The sequence below is a fragment of the Chelonia mydas genome, chromosome 17, assembly GCF_015237465.2.
Source record: "Chelonia mydas isolate rCheMyd1 chromosome 17, rCheMyd1.pri.v2, whole genome shotgun sequence".
NCBI classification, from domain to species: domain Eukaryota; kingdom Metazoa; phylum Chordata; order Testudines; family Cheloniidae; genus Chelonia; species Chelonia mydas.
The window spans coordinates 2,679,671-2,707,210 of NC_051257.2; the positions used below are offsets into that span (position 1 = coordinate 2,679,671).

At 41.4% G+C, this 27,540-nt stretch overlaps 1 protein-coding gene across 2 annotated transcripts in view; it reads right to left on the bottom strand.

Moving 5' to 3' along the window:
• Positions 1-165: 165 nt before the first annotated feature.
• BLMH (bleomycin hydrolase) overlaps positions 166-27,540 on the bottom strand; it is a 31,251-nt gene continuing 3,876 nt past the window's right edge. For both annotated transcript variants that reach the window (XM_037880583.2, XM_037880582.2), the window contains exons 3-12: positions 27,416-27,525; positions 26,569-26,710; positions 21,529-21,617; positions 20,390-20,482; positions 16,499-16,654; positions 15,786-15,944; positions 15,619-15,686; positions 14,935-15,052; positions 10,766-10,835; positions 166-1,177 (exon numbers count right to left, since the gene is read on the bottom strand). In XM_037880583.2, coding sequence (XP_037736511.1) covers positions 1,026-1,177; positions 10,766-10,835; positions 14,935-15,052; positions 15,619-15,686; positions 15,786-15,944; positions 16,499-16,654; positions 20,390-20,482; positions 21,529-21,617; positions 26,569-26,710; positions 27,416-27,525 — 1,157 coding nt within the window. In that variant the 3' untranslated portion in view covers positions 166-1,025. The remainder of the gene's footprint in view (positions 1,178-10,765; positions 10,836-14,934; positions 15,053-15,618; positions 15,687-15,785; positions 15,945-16,498; positions 16,655-20,389; positions 20,483-21,528; positions 21,618-26,568; positions 26,711-27,415; positions 27,526-27,540) is intronic.

Below are 27,540 nucleotides of genomic sequence, written 5' to 3' on the forward strand. Positions count from 1 at the left end.
AGATGGAGAGCCTTTATGTCGACTATGGAGAAGATAAAGCAACATGGCTTGTTGAGCTGCTAGTGTTTTGGCTCCCCAAGAGTTGTTTATGGGTCATTAACATCTTTCCCATTCAATGAAGTTACATGTAGCTAATTTATAAAAGAAAACAGCTATACCCATAACTCCAGAAAGTTTTTTTTATTCAAAAGCTTCATAGCACCATCTAGTTGAAGATGTCCAAATAAAATGCAGTAATTAAAACCCAGTTTTACTAGAGCACCATATTCTTTAACTTTGCCTGGGATCATATTTATTATGGTTGTCCTTGCTAATCCTACAGGAGCATTATTTTTCAGTGAGTACAGATTAACACACCAGAATCAGTCTGTCATCCTTGGGTAGGGAAGAGCAGGAAGCAAGTCAGACTAAGTACATTCGGTAAAAGGCTCAATGCTGCTGGAATAGGAAACTATTCCGGAAAAATTATTAGAAGAAAATGGAACCATCTCTGTACACCTACCTCCTTAAGACCAACTCCTATTATGCAGAAAACCAAAAATGTGAATAGCTCTCTAGAAACAAAATGAAGCCAATACTGAATCTGGACACTTATAGTACAAATAAAAACATGAAAGACTAATTATAAACATTTTGCTGTACTTTTCCTAATATCACTCAGCTAATTAGCCTAAAATTTGGCCATCTACAACCCTCTCCCCTGTGGAAAGCACTGGTCAAAACAGTTGTTTGACAGAGTTATGTTCATTATTAAAAAGATAAAAATCCAAACTGCCATTGAAAGCAATTATACAGTATCATGATGAGGTGGGTAAATTTTGTGCGCACGCACAGAGTAGCCTGTCTGACAGCTTTTTTATTCAGCCATTCAGTAAAGCACTATTTCCCAAAGAGATCCTTAGCATACATTTAAAGATTATAAATGCTGCGTGCTTGGTCTCATCATTTGGCTATGGCTTCCAATCTCTGGGATTCTCTATCACATCTACTTCTGGTTGACCATTAGGAGGCAAGTACTGTGCAGTTCACTTGGCTAATGCACCCATGGGGTCCCATGCTGGCAAGACAATGGGTTCCTGCTGCATCACTGCTAAGATGTCTTCTGGCACATGCTTCTTATCCACCACCACTTCATACACATACTCAGAAAACCAGTCATCAGACATGATCAGGTAACCTGGAGATAAAAAACAAAGTAGGTTACTAACAAAGAACATTACTATATGGAGAGGCATGGATCTTATGCAAAATTGTATCATGTCCAACAACTTTATACTGTCAATCAAACAGGATAATCATATTTCCACAGCAACTTTCTTGACAGTCTTGGAGGAGACTTCAATTTTCTGTTCCTTTAGTTATTCTGAACTACCTGGTTAAATAGATTTTAGCTACGACAGACTTGGATCAACAAGCCTAAATAGGAAGAAAGTTTGACAAGAGTGTCTTGGACAGGAAATCCTGAAAACAGCTTTGCAAATACAGGCACCTTTGTGCAAGGAAGAGACCATCTGTACTGAACAAGAGAGGGTCTGAGCCAGAACAAAAGGATTTCTAATCTGGGCAACAAACAGCAGTCCTGGGGCATAGATCATCCTTACACAGAAGGCAGTGGAGGCTCATTTTATAATTGCTCAGTCATATGTTGCTGTTCTAATGGACATCAAGAATATTCATATTTAGCTGAATTACAATATACTAAATACATTCCTGATTGTTTAGGCTAAACTTCAGACTGTTTTATCCATGCTTATTAACCACTCCAGTTATCTGGGCTTTCTTGTCCAGAACTCAGTTTCAGGAGATGGAGAGAATGTGTGTGTCCATATTAGATGCTAATTTCTTCCCTCAAACACAAAGCCACTGAGACACCCTCTGGCTGAAATAAATCTTGAGGATAAACTGCACCTCATGTTTACACCCTTCCCTCTTTATGAGGCTCTGGCTGGGAATCTTAATGCAAGATCCTTCTACCTGTATAAAGAAGAAAATCCTACATCTAAAACATCTTTGCTTTCAGCATTATCCTGCTCTCTGAAACAAACAAATCATTTAAGACATTACACACCACCCCATTCCAGGGAACTCAGCATGAATTGAGAATGTGTGCTGTCAGGGAGAGGGAGGCTATATTTGATAGAAGACAGATGAAGCTTTGTGTAATAAAGTTTCTCATGTCCCTATAACAATATCACCACACAATCAAATGAAACAAGAAAATGCCCAAAGAATATGGACAATAAGTGCATCTATCTACACCATCTTGTTTCTAAAGCAAGAGATCAGATTGAATTCCCATAAATTAAAAAGCCTATCAATTGTAATGCGAGCTAGAAGCTGGTTTGGTGGTACTGCCAAGGGAAGCTGCCTTGATTGTTCTCTTTCTTCAGGATATGAGTTCTTGGGACACAAAAAACCTCACTCCTGACAGCCAACAAGTAATTGCACCCTGCGAGGATAATGAACTCCCTGCCTCTGTGGCTGTTGACATTCTGCATGTCGGAGCTGGACTGTACTGATTGGGATCACAGCGTCTGAACAAGGAGGAAGTGCCAAGTAAAACTTCAGAACATGCAAACAGGGATGGTCACTGTTGCTTGAGAAGGCCTGTAGCCAGGGTCACAGAGAAAGCCATAATTTTCTTCATTAAATGGAATTATTCCCATGCCTCAAGGGAAACAATATACATATCCTGACCCGCACATCCTGTCCAAACAGAACCCAAGGCTCTGCATTCCAGCTAAGAGGGATAAGCAGAGGATAGTGAGTTTTGATTGTATTTCAGGGCAGAAGCCAGCAGTGAAGTTCCCCTAGGCCCATTCACCTATCAGTCTAGTGTTTCTACTCTAGCCATGTCTGTTTAGAGAGAGAACAGAGGTTCTGGCATAGTATCTTTGTGTTCTGACAAGAGGCTCACCAGGGCCTAACAGATGACTGCCCAATAAGTACGGTATGACATTTAGTTCTCAGGTACCACCCTAGCACAAAGCTGCTCCATGTTTCCCACTTCTTCCCCCAAGAAAAGCCGAATGAAGGGATCATTTTATTAGGAAGAGCCAACCAAGGAAGGTTGGTCCAGTGGTTTGGGCACTAGACTCGGAAGACCCAGGCTAAAGTCCCTGCTTTGCCAGACACCCACTTTCACACAGGAAAAGCCACTTAGCCTCTCTGTGCCTCAGTTCCCCATCTGTACAATGGGACTGCCATACTTCACAGGAGTGGGAGGATAAAAAAAGGTTCTGAGGTGCTCAGACACTACAGTCCAGTTCCTAGGATAGAGAAAGAATGAGGCTGTAGTAAAGATGCTAAGAACAAAAGCAGGAGGAGCGCGCCAAAAGGGATGACAAACTAACAGTTTACATGGCTGCCAGCTGAAGACGTACAGTAAGAAAGGCTTCTCTTTGTGCCAAAGTAGACAGAGACCCCTGTCGAACAGATGGGATAACATGATTCAATGTTCATTCAACGTCCACCTTTGGAGACCATCTCCTTGGTTTTAAAAAGAGGTCTGATTGGAGATGCTGGGTTCAGACTTAGGAAGACTGTATTGATACAAAGAGCGAGCAGTTATTAAACTCATCTGCAAGGCTGATAAAGTGACCAATAAAACGTAGCATAGAAAGTTTTGCTGGAAGGAAATTTGTCTTATCTCAAACAAAAAAAACAAAACCCCATGCAATATTTGGCAGGAACTGCATTTGTTCCTTGAGAAAAACTAAAGAGCATTACAAGAGAATCATGTCATTAGTGAATATTTAGGAGAGGTGACGTTCACTGTTCCACGGGCTCCCCGTCCCCCACTACAAGCCCCCTAGTGATGGTTCTGCTCTCTGGACACAGGCAGACAATAGCGGATGTGTTTAAATTGCTCCCCACTTTCAGCAGCTACATAATGTGAAGGCTCCTCTTTTTGGTCCAGCCTTCACTTCCAGGATTAAGCAAGTCTAGGAAGACTGGTGGCTGTTGGGGGGGACAGCTGTGTAAAGGGATCCAACTGGATAATATGTGTCCAAAGGAAAGGGTGTACATGGGGGAATGCCAGTAGTTTCTATATCCCACTATAACTTTAGCCTCCTCATGGCCTGAAAGACTAATCTCTGCTGTACTGTTTCAAGTGGTACCCTTTGACATCCTGCTCAAGAAACAGTGAAGCTTGGGCCTGTTTTTATCCCAAACCTCCAACTGGGTCTCAAATGTTACGTGCCAAGTGTAATGTAATTCTTAGACTCTTCCCTAGTGATGGACACTGGTGCTCTGTATTGGGTTTATCCATGCACAGCTTTACAGGAACATGCTGTGAGAAGGTGCTGCCCAAATCCTTCCTGAGATAAAGACACAAAGCTTTCTGCCAGGCTCACTCAGCAGTCTAGCAAGTGTGCTGGGGTATCAGAGTTCAAATCCCAAGCTCCCTGGGCCAGCAGGGGCTGAACGCTGAAAAGGCAGAGATGGGGATGAAGCACCGTGCCTAATGCTGCTCAAGTAACCACTTGTGGTCAATGCCCAAGGAAGAGCTGACAGGCTCTAGAAGAATATGTCTAGTTGCTCTCAGATAAAGGGAAGCTTGTTGTGACCCACAGATGAGAAAACTGTTCTAGGGTTTACCACCCCAAAATGTTTCCTTGAACCAAAAAACAGCTCAAACGAGCTAGGTCTGATGGAACATTTTAAAGTATAAGGAAATTTCCCAGACAACTCCCTGACCTAAAAAAAACATACAGGCAATAAGCAAGACTCTAAAGAAAGGTTGCATCTTATGAAACAGCAGATGAATGACAGTAACCCATCCCTAAGGATGTTGTGTTCACATGTGTTGTGTGCACGCATCCATGTCAGGAACCTGGAAACAGATTTACATCCCCTGAACAAAACAGTGCAACACTTTACAGTAAGACAACTCATTTTGGAATTCTAATGGAATAGCTGAGCTCCTATAAAATACACATAGAAGAACTCATTGATCAAAATGAGTTCATGTTTGTAATAAAGTGACATTTGAGGCAGTAACTAGGTGTTGCTGCTTATAAAAAAAGCAGCTTAAGCTGCCATGCTGGCAGACTACAAGCTCCAGAGAGTAAATCTTGAGCAACGTGAGTGATCTGGTTAGCTTTCAGCTTGTTATTTTTAAACTCAAAGTCTGAAGTGCTATACGTTGTCATCTTATGTAGTTACAACAGTCTATTGTTTGGTTGACTTTGGATTTTAGTACGGTTGTGAAGGAAACAAACGGAGAACCAGGAATAGCAGAGGCTCTTCCTACACAGACCTGTCCAGGTACCACAGTCCTCCCCGGTAGCTCCCACCAATGTTGCAGCCTGTTGTCCATTTTCACAGCTCTGCCAATGCACTTTACATTTTAAGTGGAGAAGGGTTACAGTTATACTCCTCATGAGTAATGGCTGCCTTTTGGACTTAAATGGGTCTATCCTACATCAAGGGTTTGAAATAAGGACGTATGCCCTCTAAGCACTCAGACCAATTAAATTTATTTCACTTCAAAGCCACATTCAAACGTTCTGGATAGGCAGAAGGCAAGTGCAAAGTTGCTAATAACTGACCTGAATGTGAGCACCATTAACTTCACAGGAGCCTTTTCCCTTACACTGTTCTAGGAGCATTGTCCCCAAAGAATGCCTATACTCAGCATGTTCAACTTTACATGATGTCTTTACACCACACTTGGACAGAAATGACTCATTACCCTAACAAAGATATACCAGCAAAGGAGCTAAGTCCCAATGAATTCCATACTAAGTATTTGTAAAGGAGGACAAGTGGGGACACTACAGTTTTTTCCTAGAAGCATTCCTCCACAACCAGATTAATGGCACTCAACATAAGTCAAGTACCTACAGCATAAAACAAATTCTCATTAAGAACACCTGGGTGCCATTCACTAGACCCTACACTTTCAAGATATGGTCAAGGTCAATGGCTGCTGTATTGGCCTGGATTCTGAATGCAACCTGTATCTTGTTAATGAGCATGTGCTAGGACATAAGCATACAAAAAAGCCACACACTATGGAAAGTAATGCTTGCTAATCGAATACTAGATCTATTAGTTTGTGCATGGGAGGGAAGCTAGAGGTTAATATTAACTCTTCGGTGTTGAGTTTCTTTACATGACGCAATATTCCCAAGTGCATCTGTACTAATGGATGGACCCACAAGGCTTGTTAACATTGTAAAGTTGAGTGTTTCAGTCTAGTTTCACAAAAAGAAAAAAGGAGTACTTGTGGCACCTTAGCGACTAACCAATTTGAGCATGAGCTTTCGTGAGCTACAGCTCACTTCATCGGATGCATACTGTGGAAACTGCCACAGTTTCCACAGTATGCATCCGATGAAGTGAGCTGTAGCTCACGAAAGCTCATGCTCAAATTGGTTAGTCGCTAAGGTGCCACAAGTACTCCTTTTTTCTTTTTGCGAATACAGACTAACATGGCTGTTACTCTGAAGTCTAGTTTCAGTCAACTGTCTGTTAAGACTATTGGATTTTTGTTGGAAAACTTGAGTAGATGTACTTTGAATTTAAAAGCTGTGTCAGGACAGACAAACTGCTGCATATGAAGCAGAAGCAAAACATAGGCACCTGCCAGGAATATTTGAAAGGTTAGTGAATTTTTCATGTAACCAGAAAAATTACATCAATAGCTTAAATTAAAAGGCCACATGGTAGTCTCTGAAATTAACCTCAAAGTGTCTGGTTTTGACTCCACAAAAATAAAAATTGAAGAGAATTTGTTCTAAATATACTTCATTATGGGGTGAAAGACCCCCAGGCACTGTGGGAATTTTCAGCCATGCCAAGGTTTGAGAGCATGACTAGGCATTAATCCCCCATCACAAAACCAGAATGCCTTTGATATATAGTTATCTGTCTGTCAACTCCCTGTCCAGGGAATGTTACAGCTCAAGACTGGGGAACCTGTAGGTCAGATTTTTAGTATAGCTTTATATGGACACAGAGTTGGAATAAAAAAAGGTTTTGCAGATTAAGGTAGATGTCCACTGGTAGAGTTGAAATTACCTTGCACAATATCTGCTCATAGCAGTGATCGGAACCAGGCAGTGTCAGTCCCTCATTTCCAGAATAAATTTCACCAGACAAAAGTTGCAAAAGAAAGAAACAGCATCTGTAATGAGTGCTGTAGACTTACCACATGAAAGCTAAATGTAGCTTCCATGTCTCTGTAGAAGCATTATTTGCATAATATTAGCTACAGCTTCGTGAGATCCGACAGATGAGCCAACTCTGGTAAAGAGAGCTAGATAAGCAGCATGATGCTATAATCAGAAAGTCTCACCGTAAAGTGTGCCAATTAAGTTAGATTGCATTCTTCTTTCCTTCCCATTTAAAAAAGGATAAAGGATTTTTGAGATAAGCATGTGCTAAGAGATTTCTTGGAAGTGACCACTGCCTAATTTGGTCCTGCACAGCTGTTCCTAACTTGTCTATTGGCTCTCCTTAAAAGATTTCCTTTGCATAGCCAGAATACCAGAGATTATTTCAGAACAAAAATGTTAGCTTCTTTTCAGATGGGAGAATTATGTATTTTGCAGCAAAAGATAAACTACACAGAACAGCAAAGAGCCCCTCTTCCTCCCAAACTTGTCAGAGACAGTAACACTATACTTTTATTTTTAAATGGGGAAGACATTTCAGACTGGATGGGCATTTGACAACTAATCCAGACCAGGCCCATGCAGAAGGATTTGAGAACAAACCTCTTAACGTGGATCGTCTTTGGCTATCAAACCTTATGACTTCTGGGTAGCATGCTGGGTTTTTGCTGAAGTCGGGTTCGTTAGGAATATAGGGGAGCAGGCACTGGTTTGTTGCTATAAAGCTATTCATGTATTCTGGGCTGTATACACTCATTCGCCATCGTAGGTTGCACTTAAATGTTAGGCAGGTGATGTTTACGTTTGTTTGGGGGAGAAGGTATGGAGCACTTTGGGGTGGAATGGGTGGGGGGGAAGAGACCATGGGCTTATAAGAATGGCAGATTTCATTAACTGATCCAGAATTTGTACACCTTTGTTTCAGTTAGTTATGAAACTATTTTTAAAATAAGGTTCTCTTATGGCTGGGCGAAAAAGCACTACTACTACAAATCAGTGTCGCCCTCACAATGCACGTACAACCCTTTGGTAACCAGCGTTCCCAGCCCAGGGTTCCCAAGCAATCCTAAACCACCACCACACAGTGTGGCATATGGTATTGGAAAGAGGAAGGGACAGAATTAGGAGAAGGGGAAGACTTCATAAGATAATATTTTGATTTCACAACTCTAATGCTCGTGGTCCATGCTTGTGTTAGCGAAGGTGGCAACAAGGGAAGGTTTGCATGGCAGTTAGCACAAACTACCAAGGGAAGTGGTGAATTCTCTCTCGAGGTTTTCAAATCAAGACTGGATGCCTTTCTGTAAGATACGTTTTAAAAACACAATTACATGGTTGCCTGGGTGAAATTTAAAGGCCTGTGCTATACAGGTGGTCAGGCTAGATGATCTATGGTCCCTTCTGGCCGCAAGCTATGAATGTATAAGTAGGTTATTACAAAGCAATTTAGCAAATTTAAAAAGAAATCTTCAAGACTTCTTTTAGCATCCTTTTCACAAACTTTTTAAAGACTCCAACTACCTATCATAACTTTAAATGAGAACTAGGATTTACTTAGACATGAGCGGGACAAGCAACTTTTTAAATACCTCTAGTCTCTCGTGTGTATTGTATTGGTGGTCATGCTTCATTCCCGTCAACTAGGAGAAGTGACCTGATAGGCAAACGTGCATATTTCCTGAAATTCCTCTGGGTGAGTCAGATGTTTGAGAGGTCCTGCCCTCTCCCCAGCATATCAGTACACTCAGCCATAGTTTGGCATCACTACAAAGGAAAAACAAAACTGTCTACAGGAAACCACCAATAAGCCACTCAGCTCTGCAGGGCACCAGACTGAGTTTTACTGCTGCCTCAAATTCACCACAGTCATTCCAAGATTTATATAATCCAACAACAATTGAAGTCAATCAAGCTAGAGGGGAAGGAGCCAGTGATCTGCAGATTAAGAGAAATATTACGAGCACTTAAAATTTGTTTACACAAAATTTGTGCCACTGAGTTTGGTGGTAGAAGTCAGCCAACATCCATTCATTATATTTTTCATGTGGAGATTAAAAGATTTGCACTATCAAATTGCTAAAATAGTTACAAGACAAGGCCAAGACATCCCTCTAATAATGCAGACTGCGCACTTGTATTAATAGTCAGATCTGGGGTCCCAAAATGCCTTATGAACATTAAATGAGGCCGTGCAGCATGCAAAAGCTATGGTCTACTGATGGGAAAACTGAAATACAGAAGTTAAGTGTCCAGCCCAATCACACAGGAAACCCGCAGCAGAGTCAGGAATAGAACCTAGGTCTCCAGAACTCCTGGATTTGGCATAACCCAAGACTACCCTTCTGAAAAAGTTCAATAGAGTTATGCACGGCACAGTCCATGTTATCTAATTCCATCTCAGAGGCTCTGGGCAGCAGGCTCTTTTGAAGACAGGTCACAAACAATGGAAAGAGCACAACTGGAATCTTCACGGTCTCCATCTTCACTGTTTCTGGTGGTTGTTTATAATGAGTCATTTGTTCCACTGATGCAGCAAAGCCAAGGCTGCACCACAGCATGAATTGAGGTTGGCACTTTAATACATAATTCAGGATTTCGATTCACTTCACTAGGAACGGAACTGGAATACTTCCAAGTTCACTATAAGCTGGTTCCATTGTATAGTTACATCTTACTTTCCCCATATGAGGATTTTAAAATAAAAAATTCCTGATTCTTACTTCAGGGAGATGGCCGAGGAAGCCCACAACGCTCAGCCTAGCTACTCCATTTCTTTCTCCTGCTTGCTGAGTGAACATATTGTATGTGTCTCCTTGTCTGTTCATCTTTGATCATTACACTGCCCCTTGCACCACTTCTGTTGCCAAATTGCAGATACTGGCAGTAACTGCAGAAGGAGGAGTTCCTTAATCTACCTTAAGCATCACCTTAGCCTGTGACCTAGAGGACAGTGAACTCAGAGTCAGCCTCCATGTTTCAATCTGAAAAGATTTTTTCAGTGAGCCAGGATTTTACAGTGAGCTTGTAATTGGGGTCCATCCTGTGTAATCACCACATTCTGAAACATCCAAAGCATATTTTTCTGCCCTACTTCAACTGATTCTCCAAACAAGTAGATTTGGAACAGCAGCCACCTAATCGCTCCTACTGGAAATAAATACAGACATTCATGGCCATCTTCACGAGGCAGCATTCAGCCAAACAGGTCAGTGTTGGCCAAACAGGTAGCACATGATGCTACTAGGCAGGGATCCAAGTTCAGAATTATGCTTCTAGGCCAGTGGTTTTCAACATTCTCATTTGCAGCCCCCTACAAAAATTCAAATGAAGGCGCAGACCCTTTTGGAAATTTTAGGCAGTCTACAGACACCCCCAGGGTCCACAGACCACAGGTTGAAAGCTATTGTTCTAAGCTCCTAGACCATTGGAAACTGAGGTAGAGGACATTCTGCAACTAATCTGGTGGGACATGAGTTTTGAAGAAAACATGACTACACTAAGATTACTACTTCTCTTCCTACAAGTAGAATGGGGTAGGATCTCACTTGGTCCACACTTACTGCACAAGGCCCTTTTCCCTTCCAGTTCATTTCCATATATGAGTTTGGCAATGTATTCATGTGACTGCTATGATGTGTTACCTTTATTACCACGGTCTTCACCCCAGGAGTTCTCCACCTTCCATTTCTCAAACGATCCTTCTTGCCCATCCTGAAGGAAGGAAAGTAAAACATGCATTCAGTGGAGAAATTCCTCAAAGTTTGACAGTATACTTCTAAATCATTGCCAACAGAACCACCAACCTGACAGATATCTGATGCTCATGCTAAGTAAACTGGTAGGCAGACTCTCAGAACAATAAAGTTTTGTGGTTCTGTTGGGGATTTTAGAAGCAGAAGCACTGACTGTTGTAAGAAACGGTCTCCTTTTAAAGTAATCTGATTAGTTGAGGTAATTATTCCAATTTTCTATTGTAAAACATAATGTAGCTGTGTTTTGTAAGACAGAATAAGTCGCAGTCCCTTTTAAAAACTTCTAGTACTTTGCACAGTTGCATTATAAGCATTCTTTATCTGTTATTATTGGACTTAAGGTCCAGAACCTATGTTACTTGTTTGACACAAAGTCTCTCCGAGAATGTTTCTATTTGCAGGACTGTCGCAATGAAGTGAAGTTTATAAAATTTTCCCCCACCCCCTTGAGTTAGACTCAAGTAATTTTAACAGATGAGAGTATTTGGAACTATTTCTAGAAACTTTGGTAAGATTTTAGAGAGCTGTTTCTCCCTTCCTGTGATCATCCTTGCTAATATGATTTGAAAGATGTTTACAGTTTCTTGGATAACCTGCACCTTGCATATCCACCTATAGAGTATCTAGTCTACTCAAGTCCTTTCCGAGTTAGAATCAATGCACGCAAGTCCCCAAACATGTCACATAAAAAGGTACTCAAGCTCCCTGGAGGCAGCATTCCATCCTATTGGAGGGTGTGTAATGTTCTTAGCTAATGAGGAACAGATGTGCCCAAAGAGTCACTTTTTAGAATCAGCAATAAACAAATGGGTAGTTTAATCAAGGCAGAAGAAAATACTAAAGGGTTTTGCTGTATTTTAAAAATGAAAAACCTCAGCTGAAAAGAGGACTTGGGCAATTTGTCTGTATTTTTCAGTGAATTAGCTCAAGCCATTTTATGTCTTAGATAAAACACAAGATGTATAACTTGTGACATTAACACTTGTGCCCTCCCATAAGCCCTATGACACTTCCCTATTGACGGACAATTCCTGTTATGGGAAGGGGGAGGAAGTTATTTTGGTGAAGTACTTTTCCTGTTCACATTCACAGCCTGGAAGGTCTCTTTCCATATACTGTTCTTGACTGCCGAGTCAGGGCAGAGCTACTGTAACTCACCTGGATACTATAGGGGCTGCTCACTGGGCTTTTTCTACCCGATAGCCACACTTAACCTTTCAGTGGAGGCTTCCCCATCACACACACACACCACATGACTCAGCTTCAGTCTCCCTCGAGACACTCTTCCAGATGGGTGCCTATTAGCTATTTCACCACACTTTTTTTAGCCTCCTCAAAGTAGACTTTCACAGCCTTCATGGGGAACCATTGCCTGGTTGATATTAAAAAATGGAAGCCAGTTAAGGCCCCCAAGAAAGGCTGTAGACCACCACACAATCTCAAATGTGGGTCACTATGAGGCCTAGCTGATCTGTTTCAGCTAGTCTGAATCCACACTGGCTTTCATAATGTTTAATGATCAGTTAAAGCTTATTCAGTTCAAACTGAACCAGTTTAGTGCCAATGTGGACTCAAACTAGCTGAAACATTTCTGCTAGACCTCCCTAGTGCCCCACAGTGCAGTGGTGAAATCTCCCTGGTTCAGCTCAGAAGCAGTGCATTCTGGAACTAGCGTATAGGTAACTGGGGGTCATCGCAACTGAAACAGTTAGGGCATGGCTTGAGAGAAGGGGAAAAACGAAACACTCATTAAGGCAAGTGCGGAACGCTGAACTGTTTGTCCTTGAACCAGTTTAAGCACAAAGAGCAGTTCTCTAGTGTAGTCAAGATTGCATTCCATTCCAAGCTTCGTTAGCACTCTAGCATATATTCCACATTCTGGAAAAAAAATCTAGTCTGTTTTCACATCAAGCAGCACACGGAAGCACTGAGATGATAACCCCCATGTGCTTACTAAATAAGATCCTTAATCCATAGGCTTCCCCATAGCAGCTCCCATGAAGAACTATGTATTCATTTCTCTCCCTTTCTTTTGGTATTCTGCCCTCTTCTGTGATTTTCATGATAATGCAGAGTTAACTCTGGTCTTTGGAAAAAATCTGCCCCTTACCTCCCTTTAATACCCACATCTGTATTACTGTAGTTACTACACTGAAGTTTTACAGTTTTGGGATGAGGTTGGGAAAACACACTTTAAAGGAAGACAAGAGTCCTTAAAATGAGATACTCAAGAGATGTATCAAAAGCACTAAGATGAGTCCACTCAAGCACTTTGACAAGTAAATTGAACAAAAGGTTATAGAATGGTTTAGAAATACTGGCATGGATTAAATGTGCCTCTTTTGCAAATAAATTACATTGTAACATTGAGGAAAATCCCATTGCAATCAAAACTGTTTTACAAAACAGGTAAAAAACCACCAATGCTTTGATGGATTTACAACTACCTTTGAAAGCTCCTTTAGATTAAAGTCAAGGTTTACATAAGACAACACGTTCAAACAAAACACAACCTAGCTATTATTTTAGTAAGAAAAAGGCCTTCAAATTCTGGACATCCTCTAGAGTTAAAGCACCATCACTTCCTTTAAGACATCCATTTCTCACATTCTTCAAGACTCAAAGTATATATAGTCTATGTATGGGAATGTTTTTTCTGTTTAGCAGATCTTCCTTACATTTGTCAAAATTCTGGATTTAGGTGACAGTATAACAGAGCCCATGCATTGATTCCAATAGCCAGATTTGGTATGCAAAAGTTAAACTCTGATACACAAACCCTCAGAGGGTCAAAAATATGAGCTGCAAATCAAGGAAGCAGAATGTGAGGAAGGAATTTCTACTTATATAAAGCTTTTGCTGTTCCAAAAAAAAGTTGTGTGAAAAGAAACCAGATTGCAGCATGAGTCACTTTACGTTCCTTTATAAGGTTACTGTACACAGATATAAACCTGTAATCAATGTGAAGTTTGTGTAAGAATTTCGAACAACTAAAAATGTATAAATCATTTTAAAGCTCTAAATTTCGGAAGTCAATAGAATATCCTTTAATCCTAATCTTCACACAGGATTAGTTCTGTAACCGGACACCTGAAAAGCGTGTGTGTAAATTGTAGAAGACCAGTATGTAGAATACTATTGAATTTTGAAAAGTAGTTCTGAGAAAACCTGATGACTCAACAATCCCATGTCACACCCTTGCACAAAGTCCTGACTCTCTGGGAAAGTTTTCATTAATATGTAAGCACTTACTTCTCAGACCAAGTAATCTTGGTCTGGAAGAGATTACTTTTTCAAAGAACTCTTAAACTTGGACTGTGTTCTGATGTAGGGGGAAATCTCAATTTTTCCAGAACACAAATGAAAGCTGAAAATTATGACCACTTTCAGGTATCCAAAGACATTGAGGTTCACATGCATCTCCCAGATGACATTTCTCTGGTTCATTAGCATGCAGTACAGCTGTTGGCAGTGAAAAGTGCTAAGAGCTGTACTGCTGTCTTGGGGTTTCGATTCTTCTCTCTCATTAGTGGGTGTGTCACAGAAGTTATGTGCTTCTAAGTGAGGGATTGTTAGTTATTTGAGTGCCTCCTACAGGGTGTTCTAGCAGGTTTTAAAGTAGTACAATGCTTGGTGCTAGACCTAGTCTAGATTTAGCAGTGTGCTGTGGAGGGGGATGTGCTATCACCTTTGATTCCCTGGTCAGTAGGAGAAATCAGAATTCACATGCCATTTAAAGCCAGCCAACGTATGTTTTAAATTCCTAGAAAACAAGCCAAGTTTCTTTGCCCTTCTCAGAATTTCTGGGCACAAAAAATAAGCCACTGCCTTGTTGTCCAGGATTGTCCACTTGTTTGGAGAAACTAAAAATAGTAATTTACCAACATGCGACACAGGCAAATAAGACATCGTAGGTATCATGCGCAGGTGTGATGTCCTGCACATGCTGCCCTTTAGCAGAACATGTACCTTGTGAACGAACCCTGAGCATATAAAACTGCAGGAGAGTTCAAATACATCTGTGCAAACAGCACAAGTGCTTGTGGAGGAAATCTTACCTTCTCCGTGAAGGCAGTGAGGACCATGGCATGGGTCATCATTGATTCTCCAAAGATTAATCGTTCTGCTTTGTTCATGTTCTTGACGGAGACACCGAACACCAGCTCATGATCGAACCTACAAGTAAGCCATACAAAGGAGGTGAACACAGAAGGAGGAATCAGTAAAATTTTATGTCCAATGATTTATTGCACAGGGCTCTGACATACATGTAGCTTCTTTTCAAATCTCAAGTTAGAATAAATACTAAGCGGGCCCGTTTTGGAATGCCGTTCGCCAAGTACTAGGGAATTCAAGTAACTACACAAGCTCAAGGGATGGGCTGTGGAATAACCACATTTAGAGGGGTGCTACAAACCCTTCCTTTTTGCCTTGCAAGAGGCACAGCTGGGATATACTGCATCTAAGTCCCTCTCTCTTCAGCTAAGAATATTTTACATTAAAATTTCACAAGTGAATTAGCAACTGAGTACATTTTCAGAGTATCAGCATTTTAATTTACAGCCAAAAAAGGGGGATTTAACAGGAATAGAGGTCCAAATGCACACTTGTCTCACTCATTTTGGGTAAAAAAAATTGGAAACATTTTTTGGACAACATTTGTCACCGTAGCATTTTCAATTTGTAGCTGGATTGCCATGAAGAGAGCCCAGAAAACAATTGTTTTAATTTCCTGCACTTACACATTCAGGTCCATGATGCCCAGCTTGCTATAGAAGTATTTTCCAACATCGCAGCCAAACCACACAGCCTAAAAATAGGAGAAAGTAGTCATGCCTAGGCCACATCCCAAGATAGACTCATACCATGAAAGAGGGGAAAAAAGTGCCACTGATTGGAAGACACAAACCTCGCCATCTTTAATGGAAGCTGCAGCTATCTTCTTCAACAGATCAACAGGCTGGTTGTTGTAGAGTGTTTTTCTTCCTCCCACCACGTTGCCCAGGTATGCTACTGTGTATAGCTTGTTGTACTGGTTCTGGGGTCGAGGATCATTCACTAGACAAATCTGCCATGAATAAGAAGTCACTAGTTAAATTACAAATCAATTGAAGCCTCAAAGAAAGAAGTAACTCTTGGTATATCAAATTAGTTCTGCTCTAGCTAGCTGACCATCCCATGCAAGTGAGGACAGCTTCAGCTGGAACAGAGGTTTATTGAATGCAACAGAAGACATGCTCTAAGCTGGTCTACATATCCTTAAGTGCTGCAAAGGAACATCATTCTATTCCAATTAATATTTTATCATCAAGGCCCCCCTGGCTAAGCCACTCGAGATCTTACAGCAGCATGAAAACATGATTCAAGTAAGTTAATCCATAAAACACTCATCCAAATTCACACAAAACCAAATGAGGGGCGCAGTGCAAATACAAAAAGGGACATCTATGCCGTAAGGAAGAAGGGGAAATAAATTCAAGGCTAACTGACTCAATTGCTCGCTTGCTATGGGGAATGTGTGAGGCTGTGTAAAAAACCCTACTTCAGCAACAGCACACCGTACTATACGTTTAGCATTAAAAGGGGATCCAGATACAGCAGGCGTTGGTTGTATTCTCCAACCTTGTCTTCCATGTTGAAGAGGGGTTTGATGTGTTCCTGGTAGAACTGCAGTGGTGTCACAGGGCCAATCTTGTGGTAGTTCTTCTCCTTATCTCGGAATTCCCAGGAGAAGGTCTCAGGAGGGTTCCCCAAACAGCTGCTCACTATTCTGAATACCTGCACAGGAAAGCCGATATGGCATGAAAATTCACCCAAGCCTTCTGTCAATTAAGCACCAAAATTCTGCAACTGGGCCAGCGATAGAACTGCCATTAGTCAATTGATATCTTCACATGGGGACCAACTGCAGAATCAGCCCCTTAATGTTTATATTTAAGACATCTGAATAACCCTATGCTGGTCAGTTTCCCCCATCCGGTACTAAGAACCCATGTTCTGCACCACCACCTAACATCAAATTAAAGTCCACAAAATCCTGCGCTTCCTCACCATGCTAGAAACACCACAGGTTCCTGCTCAAGCTTTTTGTGATTTTTCTCAGGCACTAATATATTCAATTCCCAGCTGTATGACTATAGTAGCAGTGAAATAAAAACATATGGCTCAGCTGAAACACTGCCCAATCCTTAACCCTAGCAACTGCATCAAAGTGCAGTGAAACCTTCCCCTAGATAGAAGCTGTGTTTAGACTGTGCAATGGAACCAAAAGCGGTTACAGTTGAAGACCACAATAAGGACAGTTTGAGACAGAAAAAGTTGCCAGGCCAGCTGCGACTTTTCAGAAGGCCCCTCCCTCCCAGGTAGCATATACAAATATTGTTTGGGAAAGGGCTCTAACAACGTATGTCGTGTCTTATGGACGCCATAATCCGTTCTCCTAGCATACATGCACAGAAATGTTTTCATTCTGATGGTACACCTCCATTAATCACTTTTCCTTCTGCGAGATGATTTGGATTTCTGCTCTTTGGAAATCCCAGAATAATCTTCTTCTCTGTTTTAATATGTTTAACAATACCTATATTTAGGGTTAAGTATAATTTTACTGAAGGGCTCTGTCTGGTGACTTTGTGACATCCTTGGTTGAAATACATAGTCCTTGATAGCTGACAATCTAATAAAAATTAATAAATGCATAAGGATCTTTGGCTAGATTTCAGGTGGACTGTATCCCTTTACATGAACTTCTCTTTAAGAGGCCAGGCTAGTGGTGGTCCTCTATTATCTGACTACAGAAGTGCTCAACTTTTTTCCTGCCCTGAAGAACTTATAATCTAATAAGGAAAACAGAAGAAATCAGTTAAGTGGAAACAAGGGCATCGGCTCAAGTTTTTATTGGAGAAATTCCCACTTGTTTAGTTTTTATACAACATGTTTCCAATAAAGGTTTTAAAGAACAAATTTAAATCCCTGGCCTCCTACAAAATGATTGATTCTCACACAGATTAAGTTTGCACAAAGGTAACAATTGCCAGTGGACATCCCCATTTACCTCAGATGGGCCCGTTTCTACATCAAATTACAGAAATAAAAACAGGTCAATGGAGAATGCCTAAGGAAACAAACAGGCAAATTGGTTCCAACCACAGGAAGGAAAAGTGATGGAGACGAAAGTCTCGAGTCAGCAAGAGCAACCTTGCCTGAAATGGTCTCCTTGGCTTGTTTACCACCACACTCACCATAGGCCACCCCTCAGTATCTCCAAAGCTTCCTCTTTCAATACCCAGGGGACACTTGTTTCAACTAAACAGAGCTTTCTATCACTCTGGTGACAGCTAACCAGGGTAATGTAAGGACACAGTGGCTTTTTGTTTTAAACGAAAACAGGCAGGGAGGAGAAGGGCCACTGCTGATAAAGTAGAGTCCACAAAAAGAACATACTGAAGCCAGAAAAATTCAAATAAAATCCAGTGACCTGAACTTGTGACCTCCCACGTGCTGCTTTGATAAGGGGCATGTATCTACTGGAACACAAGAGATTCAGTATTCACCCGAAGACTATGCAACTGCTCAGCTTCAGATAAAGGATTGGTGCCCACAATAAGGAAATTGAGTCATAGAAATTTGCAAATGAACTCAGTGGAGATGAACGGTGAATAAATCCGGTTTGCCAGGCACAAAACTTGAACTCTAGTGTATAGAGAAATGCATCTGAACAAGTGAAGCAAGACAATATAGTCCACCTTTAAAACTGCTAAACGCTTCTGCAGGTTTAGAGTATGACAGCAGGCAATGCTAATTACAACATTTCCCAAGAGGAAATCCACTTAAATGGTAGTGAACCAGTAGTGTTGCAACAGGAAGAACAGGGGCTAACTCAGAGGAAGAAACAGCTTTTTTTAAAAAAACCACATGCAACAACTCTCCAGATTCCGACAGAAATTAGTGCGCCATTAATGAGCTTTGCTTCCAGTTTCTAATGCTGGAAACTAGGAGATTCTAAACAAAGCAAATGAAAAATGTAAATCTGCAGTGAACTCTAGGTCTCTGCCTTCTCTGAATTAACCAAGCCATCCCAGGAGGCTTCAGGTTAACGCTGCAATTAAGCCCTCCAGTGGATGTCTGCATGCAAAGCCTAAAGAGGGGAATCATGTTAATATTAAACTACAAAAAGGTAATTTGCAATGTACTGAAGGGTAGAATCAGTAAGGTAAGAGGTCATTTGGCCCCTAGCAGGGCATGTTTGATGGAATATAAAGGGTTTTGTTTTAACATACAAATGTGTTAAGAACATAGTGCCAGTTTTGCTATCACCACATTTCTTATTCTAACTTTAGAACTGGGGATAGTGAAGCTGTGGATTTGTGCATGAATTGCAGCAATTACTACCAGAGAGGGACCCAGGAGCTATCATTTACACAAGGCACAGAAAAGAATAATTTAACAGGAAGCTTTTGAGAAGTTTGCTGAAGGGAGGGGAAGGAAAAGGAGATTTACATCTGTAAATCTTCTCCAAAAGAGCTGGCACAAGATGACCCAGTGGGCCTGTACCATCAGACACTTCTGACAGAGGTATATCCATAAACTTCTGTAAGTAGAGAATACAGAAGTGTATCTTTTTTTAGAAATACACATGGCCATATACACCAGTCTTAACATACTATGGGCAATAAGTTTGCTGCTTCTAATCCATTACTGTTGGCTATTTGAAAAAAAAACCAAACTTAGAGAACCGAATAAGATGAAAATAGGGTATGGCATCTCTTGCATTTAAGCCAACCATACAGCAGCGCAAAGTGCTAACCTTTAAACTGTGGAGGGGTGAGAACCAGACAATGCAACCTACTTTAAAACTAATTTGCACATGTGAGAAGCTGTAAATTCATACAGAGAGGTACTTGGATAGTCAACCTTTAAGAAAAAGCAACTCGTTTTCTTAATTGGGAAAGTGATTGCAATGCTGCATATTTAGCACAAAGTTTTTTCCACATGCTAACGCCCGAGAAGCTGAACTTTCGTTATTCTTTTCTGCTCTCATGGGGAATTTCTGCAACACCACTTGTGCTGCACAACTAAGTTTACAGTGGGTATACAGAACATAGTTTCCAGTTCTTCTAGCCCTTGCTAGTTAGGCCAGGCTGTACATATTATTTTGGTCTCTTGAGAGCAAAAATGCTGGGGTTTAGAGTCTGTTAACTACACCTGGAAGAGGAAATCCTCAGCTGGTGTAAAGTGTCCTAGCTCCACAACTCACCCAAGTGTTTAAATGCAATGGTAACCCAAAAATGTAAAGAACAGTTTATGCAAGAAAACATTACTAAAACATAAAAAAGTCACTTAGTAACACTTCAGACAGTACGTGGCCATCTGGGGTCACCCTGATTTTTGTACAATAGAAGGGGTTTGTTTTGTACTTTGCAGATAGTTCTAGAACAAAAGTAAGCCAGAATTACTTCATCTGTAGCAGCTTGCTTCTGCTATGGACAGAATCAGGTTATATATGTATATTACCTCCTCTATCATAGTGTCCTTTGCAGCAGTGAGTTCTTCCTTAGTTGACCCACTTGCTACCATGTTTCTTAGCCGCAGACAGTACTCCCTCATCTGTTTAAAAAGAAAAGGCCATTTTATCACTACTAGGACCACAAAAAGTATAGATTTGCAAAGCCTGTACATGTTAGGAAGTCAAGATTTGCTTTATAGATCTCTATTAAGCATCCATCACAAAAGGTTTGTTTACAGAAAAAAATCCCTATTGATACTACTATTAAGAGTTGGTTCTTTATATTAAATTTTAGAACAATCTAAAACCAACCTTTCAGGCTGGTTGGTTTGCCAGGATTCAAGCTGAAGACTGGAACATGGCAGCCCCAAGCAACACCATTAAACCTCTGGTTTAATTTCACCATGCCTATTTTATTTACCAGCTCATCTCTATAGATTTCTGGGGATTGTTGTCCCTTGATCACATGCTCGTAAATTGCCAAAACAAAGCTTTCAGTGGAAATCTTTGATTGCCATTTCATTTTTTTGAAACAATGGATTCAGATCCATGTCTGATTGCCTAAACCTGCTTTCTTCCTTGGTCAGTCACTTCAGTATTTCACATGGCACTGGATGCTTTTCCTATGCAAGCTGGTTTTGGTTCTATCCTAAGCTCTGTATTTTTAAAATCCATACTTGTAAATCTTAGCCACCATACTTGGCATCATGAGAGCCTTGATCTCTTGGTGGATGGCACAGTGGAAAACTAGCTCTCCCTGGATACACGAAGTTTACAGAAAAATCTTCTGCCAGCCACATAGGTAGAATTTTTCCTTTGGGAGTTAGAGAAATAATGACCATTGTAAAAAGTGCCACAGAGGACATTTTCAAGCTACTGTTTGAAATCAAGAGTTTAAAACCCTGCTAGTAGCAGCTATTCATGCACCACTTCCTCTCTCTTTCCCAGCATTTTAGGGCCATTCCTCCTTTGCCTTTTAACCCTTTCAAATGCAGTGTTTGCACAGAAGCAAGGAAGTACCCAGACTGGCTTTTAATGCTTTGATCAATAAAGAAAATTTAAGGAAACTAGTCAGGAACATCTGGAGCTTATGGTTTCTTCCCATCGGTCTAACCACTGAGTTTTAGCACAATTTCAGATCCTTTACCTTATGATTCAAAATCTCATTCATCCTTCTGGAGGCCTCTGTGGTGTGAGATTCAGGGAAATTCTTCTTGGGGATAACACCATGTTTTTCTAGAAAGAAAAAGTTGACAAATATGATCAATTGATAATCTTGTATGCAGTGTAATTGTAGCTGTGTCAGTCCCAGGATATTAGAGAGACAAGGTAGGAGAAATCTTACTGGACCAGCTTCTGTTGGTGAGAGAGAAGCTTCCAAGCCATACAGAGCTCTTCTTCAGGTCTGGGAAAGATACTCCCAGCATCACAGCTAAATGGATGTTCCACCTTGTATTTAGCTGCGACACTCAGTATCTTTCCCAGACCTGAAGAAGAGCTTTGTGGGCTGAGAAGCTTGTCTCTCTCACCTACTGAAGCTGGTCGAATAAAAGATATTCACTCACCCACCTTGTCCGATTGACAATCTTTCTATATGGCCAGTGTTGACTCTGCTCATACCCATGGGAAGCCTTAACTCACCTGGTTTCTATGAAGATTGTCTGTGGCAGAGGTTTCTTATAAAAGAAAGAAGCCGCCAAAGGTTATGTTTTGTCTGAGTCTTCCTCGGTCTTTGTTAAGTATAAGTTCAGCTCAGTTCCCCATAAAGATAGAGTCCTTCAGTGATCAGACATGACAATCTGCCATTTGTAAACTTATTTCTCCTCAACTAATTAATGTTATTTAAGAAGCTCTTTCACCAGGAATTTGACTCTTCTTAGATTAAGCTACCAACCCAGTTCACTAAAAATATATCAACCTCTTATGTGCTATACCATGTATTTGGTCTTAAGGCGAAGTGAAGAACTTCCAAACCTTCCCTTCTCCAGGGCAACAGAAAAAGTGCTTTATCCTCAAAGCCATGAGATGTAGCTTTGTAGTTGCTAATAGAGTAGTAACAGTTAGGTTAATTAATATTTATATTGTGGTAGCACTCAAACTCCACAGTTCTAGGTGCTGGAACAAAGGTAAATAGTCCCTGGACATGCAGCATACAGTCTAAGAAACAGTCTCCTTTCTGCAGTAAGCCTTTGCAAGACAATTAGGCAAGAAAGGGCAGGTAAAGGCAGTTACAACATTCCAGAAAACAAAATCCTTTTGTGCAGTTTGTGCTGATTTTAAGCACTCATTACCCTACAAGCTTATTACACCAGTGCATAGTCCACATGACGTCAAGCAACCTCTGAATCCACCTATGTGAATTCAACTATATCTTGGTAAATTTTTCGCTTAAAGAACAGCCCTACCCTGAGCAGCAGCCTTGTAAAGTTGACACAGTGGCGTTCCAGTCATTTTGTCTCATTCCATATCCCATTTGCTTAGCTTGCAAGAACATTTTTCCTGCTAGCCCTACAAACATCCTGGGCTCTGACAGCCAATATGGGTTCTTACCTTGTGCACCAGTAACATTATGCACAGGTATCAGTGAAGGCAATTCCATTTCTCTGGATTATTACCACTCACTGAGTTACCCGTTCTCATAATCAGGAGACCAGCAAGCTGCGTGGGTGTGGCTGAGGCCCCATTTGGCCTGATCCTACCACAGGCAGTGCACAATAAGGCGAGAACTCAGAGTTCAGGGTGAGTGTATAGGGACAACTGTTAGACCTTTTTACCAGTGAATGTTGAGCAAATCTGTTATGAGAGAGGGGGGGCTGTTAGCCCAGCATTCTGCAATGGGGCCCCATGGCTTTGGCACTCACTTCTTCCTTTGAGCATAACAGCCCACCTTTGTTAACCTTTGGGGCATGCTGCACACCTTGTATTTCATAGGGAGAGGGACACTGGGGAGTTTAATGTTTGTTGCCCCATTTATGTTGTTTCTTAACAATTGAGTCTGAATACAGAGTCTGTTTAACAACAAGTATCTTGTTGAGGGTGCCTAGAACCTGGGATGAGTTCCCTTTTGGGTAGTGGAGTAGAAGTTTAAGTAAATTGGAGATGGAAAACAGTGAGGATATGAATACCCACATGTGATTTCTGTTTTAATCCACATACAAGAACTCATCCCCCCCCCTTGACTCTCCATTAAATGTTGGCACGATGCTTGCAGGAAGACTGTCATAAGTTTCTGGGTATGCTTCAAGTATTAAGAGTTGAACTACTAGATTAGTGAATAATTAAGTGCATAAATTTGTTCCCACCTGTGGTTTCTACAGCCAGTGTTTATATTCTAAAGAAAGTTAAAACTGGTTTAGTCGGATTCCACTCCCTGATTTTAGGTAGTCAAAGCCATAAGAAGGGAGGTAATGACAGAGGTTAGCCCAATGCTTTTAAGTAGATCACATTTGTGGTTTATTGCAGTCAGGTTTAAGGGGGACAAATTGCCACCTCAACTATGGCAAAACTAAAGGAAAGCATATAAAAGCAAGTTAATCTTGGACTCAAGACATGGTTCTTAGTGCTTATAATACTAGGTTTTTTTAATTTGGGGTATACATTTAAGTTGAGCCTCTATTATGGAGTCTTTAAAAAATTTCCATGCAGCTTGCAGGGATTTCACTCTATGCGCTGTACCCTTTAATTTCTGTTTAACCTCCTCATTTGTGTAGTTCCCCCTTTCTGAAATTAAATGCTAGAGCGTCAGGCTGCTGGGGTGTTTTCCCCGCCACAGGGATGTTAAATTGAATTATATTATGGTCACTATTACAGAGGGATCCAGCTATAGTCACCTCTTGGAACAGATCCTGTGCCCCACTTAGGACTAAATCAAGAATTGCCTCTCCTCTTGTGGGTTCCAGGACTAGCTGCTCTGCGAAGCAGTCATTAAGGAGTCAAGAAACTATTTCTGCATCCCGTCCTGAGGTGACATGTACACAGTCAGCCAATATGGGGATAGTTGAAATCCCCCATGGAGTTTTTTATTTTTAGAGCCTCTCTAATCTCCCTGAGCATTTCAGAGTCACTAGCACCATCCTGGTCAGGTGGTTGGTAATATATCCCTACTGCTATACAATTATTATTAGAGCATGGAATTACTATCCATAGAGATTCTGTGGTACAGTTTGGTGTAGTACTCTTAAATTTTTACTTCATTTGATTCTATGCTTTCACATATAGTGCCACTCCATCAGTACAATCTGTTAAATCCTTCAGATTGATTTTGTACTCTGGTATTACTGTGTCCCATTGATTATCCTCATTCCACCAAGTTTCTGTGATGCCTATTATATCCATATCTTCATTTTACATGAGGCAGTCTAGTTCACCCATCTTATTATTTAGACTTCTAGCATTTGAATATAAGCACTTTAAAAACTTGTCACTTTTTAGCTGTCTGCCATTACATGATGTAATTCAATGGGACTTTCATTTGACTGTTTTTCCATCAGATCCTACCCGTATTTTATAATCTTCCATCCTTTCCTAGGACAGAGAATCTCCATTAATAGACCCTCCCTGAAGGGACGTGTCTGTCCAAACCACTTGCTCCTCTGCACCTGTTGGCTTTTCCTCAGCCCTTAGTTTAAAAGCTGCTCTACAACCTTTTTAATGGTAAGTGCCAGCAATCTGGTTCCATTTTGGTTTAGGTGGAGCCTGTAGAGGCTCCCCCTTTCCCAAAAGTTTTCCCAGTTCCTAATAAATCTAAACCCCTCCTCCCTACACCATTGTCTCATCCATGCATTGAGACCCTGCAGTTTTGCCTGTCTAACTGGCCCTGCACATGGAACTGGAAGCATTTCAGAGAATGCTACAATGGAGGTCCTGGACTTCAGTCTTACCTAACAGCCTAAATTTGGCCTCCAGGACCCCTCTCCAATCTTTCCCTGTGTCATTGGTACCTACATGTACCATGACCACCAGCTCCTCCCCAGCACTACACATAAGTCTATCTAGATGCCTCAAGAGATCTGCAACCTTCGCACCAGGCAAGCAAGTCACCATGAGGTTCTCCTGGTCATCGCAAACCCAGCAATATAGGTGTCTAATCATTGAATCATATATTACTCTATTACCTGTCTCTTCCTAATAACTGGCGTTCACTCCCCTGGAGAGGTATCCTCAATGCAAGAGGATACCATGACATCTGGAATGAGGGTCCCAACTATGGCATTGTTTCCCTCTGCTCCAGTTGGATGTTCTCCTTCCCTGAGACTTTCATCCTCCTCAACAGCACAGAGGCTGCCAGACATGGGGTTGTACCGTTCTATTGTGTCCTGGAAAGTCTCATCTGTGTACCTCTGCCTGTTTGCTCCTCCAGTTCAGCCACTCTGGTCTCCAAAACCCGTACATGGTCTGAGGGCCAGGAGCTCCTTGCACCAAATGCACACATATGCCACCTGCCCATAGGGCAGGGAATCACACATACTGCATCAGTGCAATAAACTGGATAGCCGACATTCTGTTACTGGACTTCTGCCTGCATTCTCTTCTTACTCCTGCAGCTCATTCCTTTGTTGATGTTTTATTTTTATCAGGGGGCGGTTTTGGCTTTAAGTTTAAAGAATGTTCGGTGTATCTAGCCCCCCGCTCATGCTTCCCCTGCCACTAGCTGTTCCTGTTTGCTAGCTCCTCTGGTCACTTAGGAGGAGTTGCATTAATTCCAAACTAGGTTTTGAAAAGGAGAGGGAGGAAGGCTGCAGCATGGAGAAACCAACACAACACAGGGAAGTTCTGTTAATCTGTCAGTTTGGGGTCTTATTTGTTACTCTGATTAGTACCTCTAACCTAAATTGGTTTAGCATTGGCAGCCTTTATGCAAGTTGTTTCAGTCTATCAAGCAAGAGAACCACTTAGTGTTACGTAATGACAGACGTACGTCAAGTGAGTTGTGTGGGAATTCTGTCACTATCTTAAATGGATTATTTGTCCTTTACTATCACTAGATTGCTGTGATTAGTGGAGCTACAAATAAATACTACTCATTAAAGTAGTCTAGTGTGCAGCACTGTACAATCTATGATGCCTGTAGGACATTGGGCTAGCAGTATAAAAATACTACACGGCTGTAAACATCAGTTACTTCACTCCTGATCTTTCAGGAAAGAGTAGAGTTTCAGGAAGCCCTTCCAGTCACCATTTGTCTTACCAACAATATTAACCAGCATATCCCACTGTCCTCCATCATTGGTGGGGTTGGAAAGCAGGAACTGCGTCAGCCTGTCTTCTACAGGCTTGTTTTTCTGAGCCGTTTCCACAAAGGCATTTAAAAAATAGTAGCAGCGTTCAATCTGGAACAGGACAGATAGCGTAACTTAATCTTTGCTTCTAACATGCCATCTGTTACTTCATTCCTGGGTGCATGCACTTCTTTGCAAATCTCACAGGAGGCGGAGGGAGGGGGAGGGGGACGGATGACACCTCCCCCGTCGACTCCACTTCAGCCTCTCGCCATGGTGAAGTACAGGAGTCGATGGCAGAGTGATCAGGGATAGTTTTATCGTGTCTACACTAGACACAATAAATCGATCCCCGATAGATCGACAACTACCTGCCAGTCTGGCGGGTAGTTAGTTGTACCCTTAGTTATTAGGGCTAGCTGCTCTTATACAGCCACTGTTGGAAACAAACAAGTGAATTAGCTTCCAGCAGTGTCTCACAGGGACAAGAATGAGGCAGCTTTAGTGGAAAACAGCGTTGTTCCTATCAAGCCTCCTACACAGATCCTTCAGAGGACTTTGGCATCTTGAAACAAAAAATGCTACTCTTCCGAACAAATTTAAAACCCCCCACCATTTTCTCCTCAATCAAGGAGCACTTGCTCCCCACCCACATCTAAAAATTGTGCTTGGAAAGGACTCCCGAAGACTGCTTTCAGTGTTTCTCCTTGGCACCTTAGGAAAAGCCTGAACGTCTGGATAGAGGGAAATCAGACTGCCAGTGCTTGCATGGGTAAAACGTCCCCCAAGAAGAGTCTATGGCCAGCACTACTGTACCTTATCCCAGTAGAATAGATATGCTTGGCTAAACTCAAACTCTTCAATGTTAAACTTCTTCATGACAGGAAGACGCATCACATTCAGACATGAGAAGATCCAGCATCTCCCTGAAAGAGAGCAAA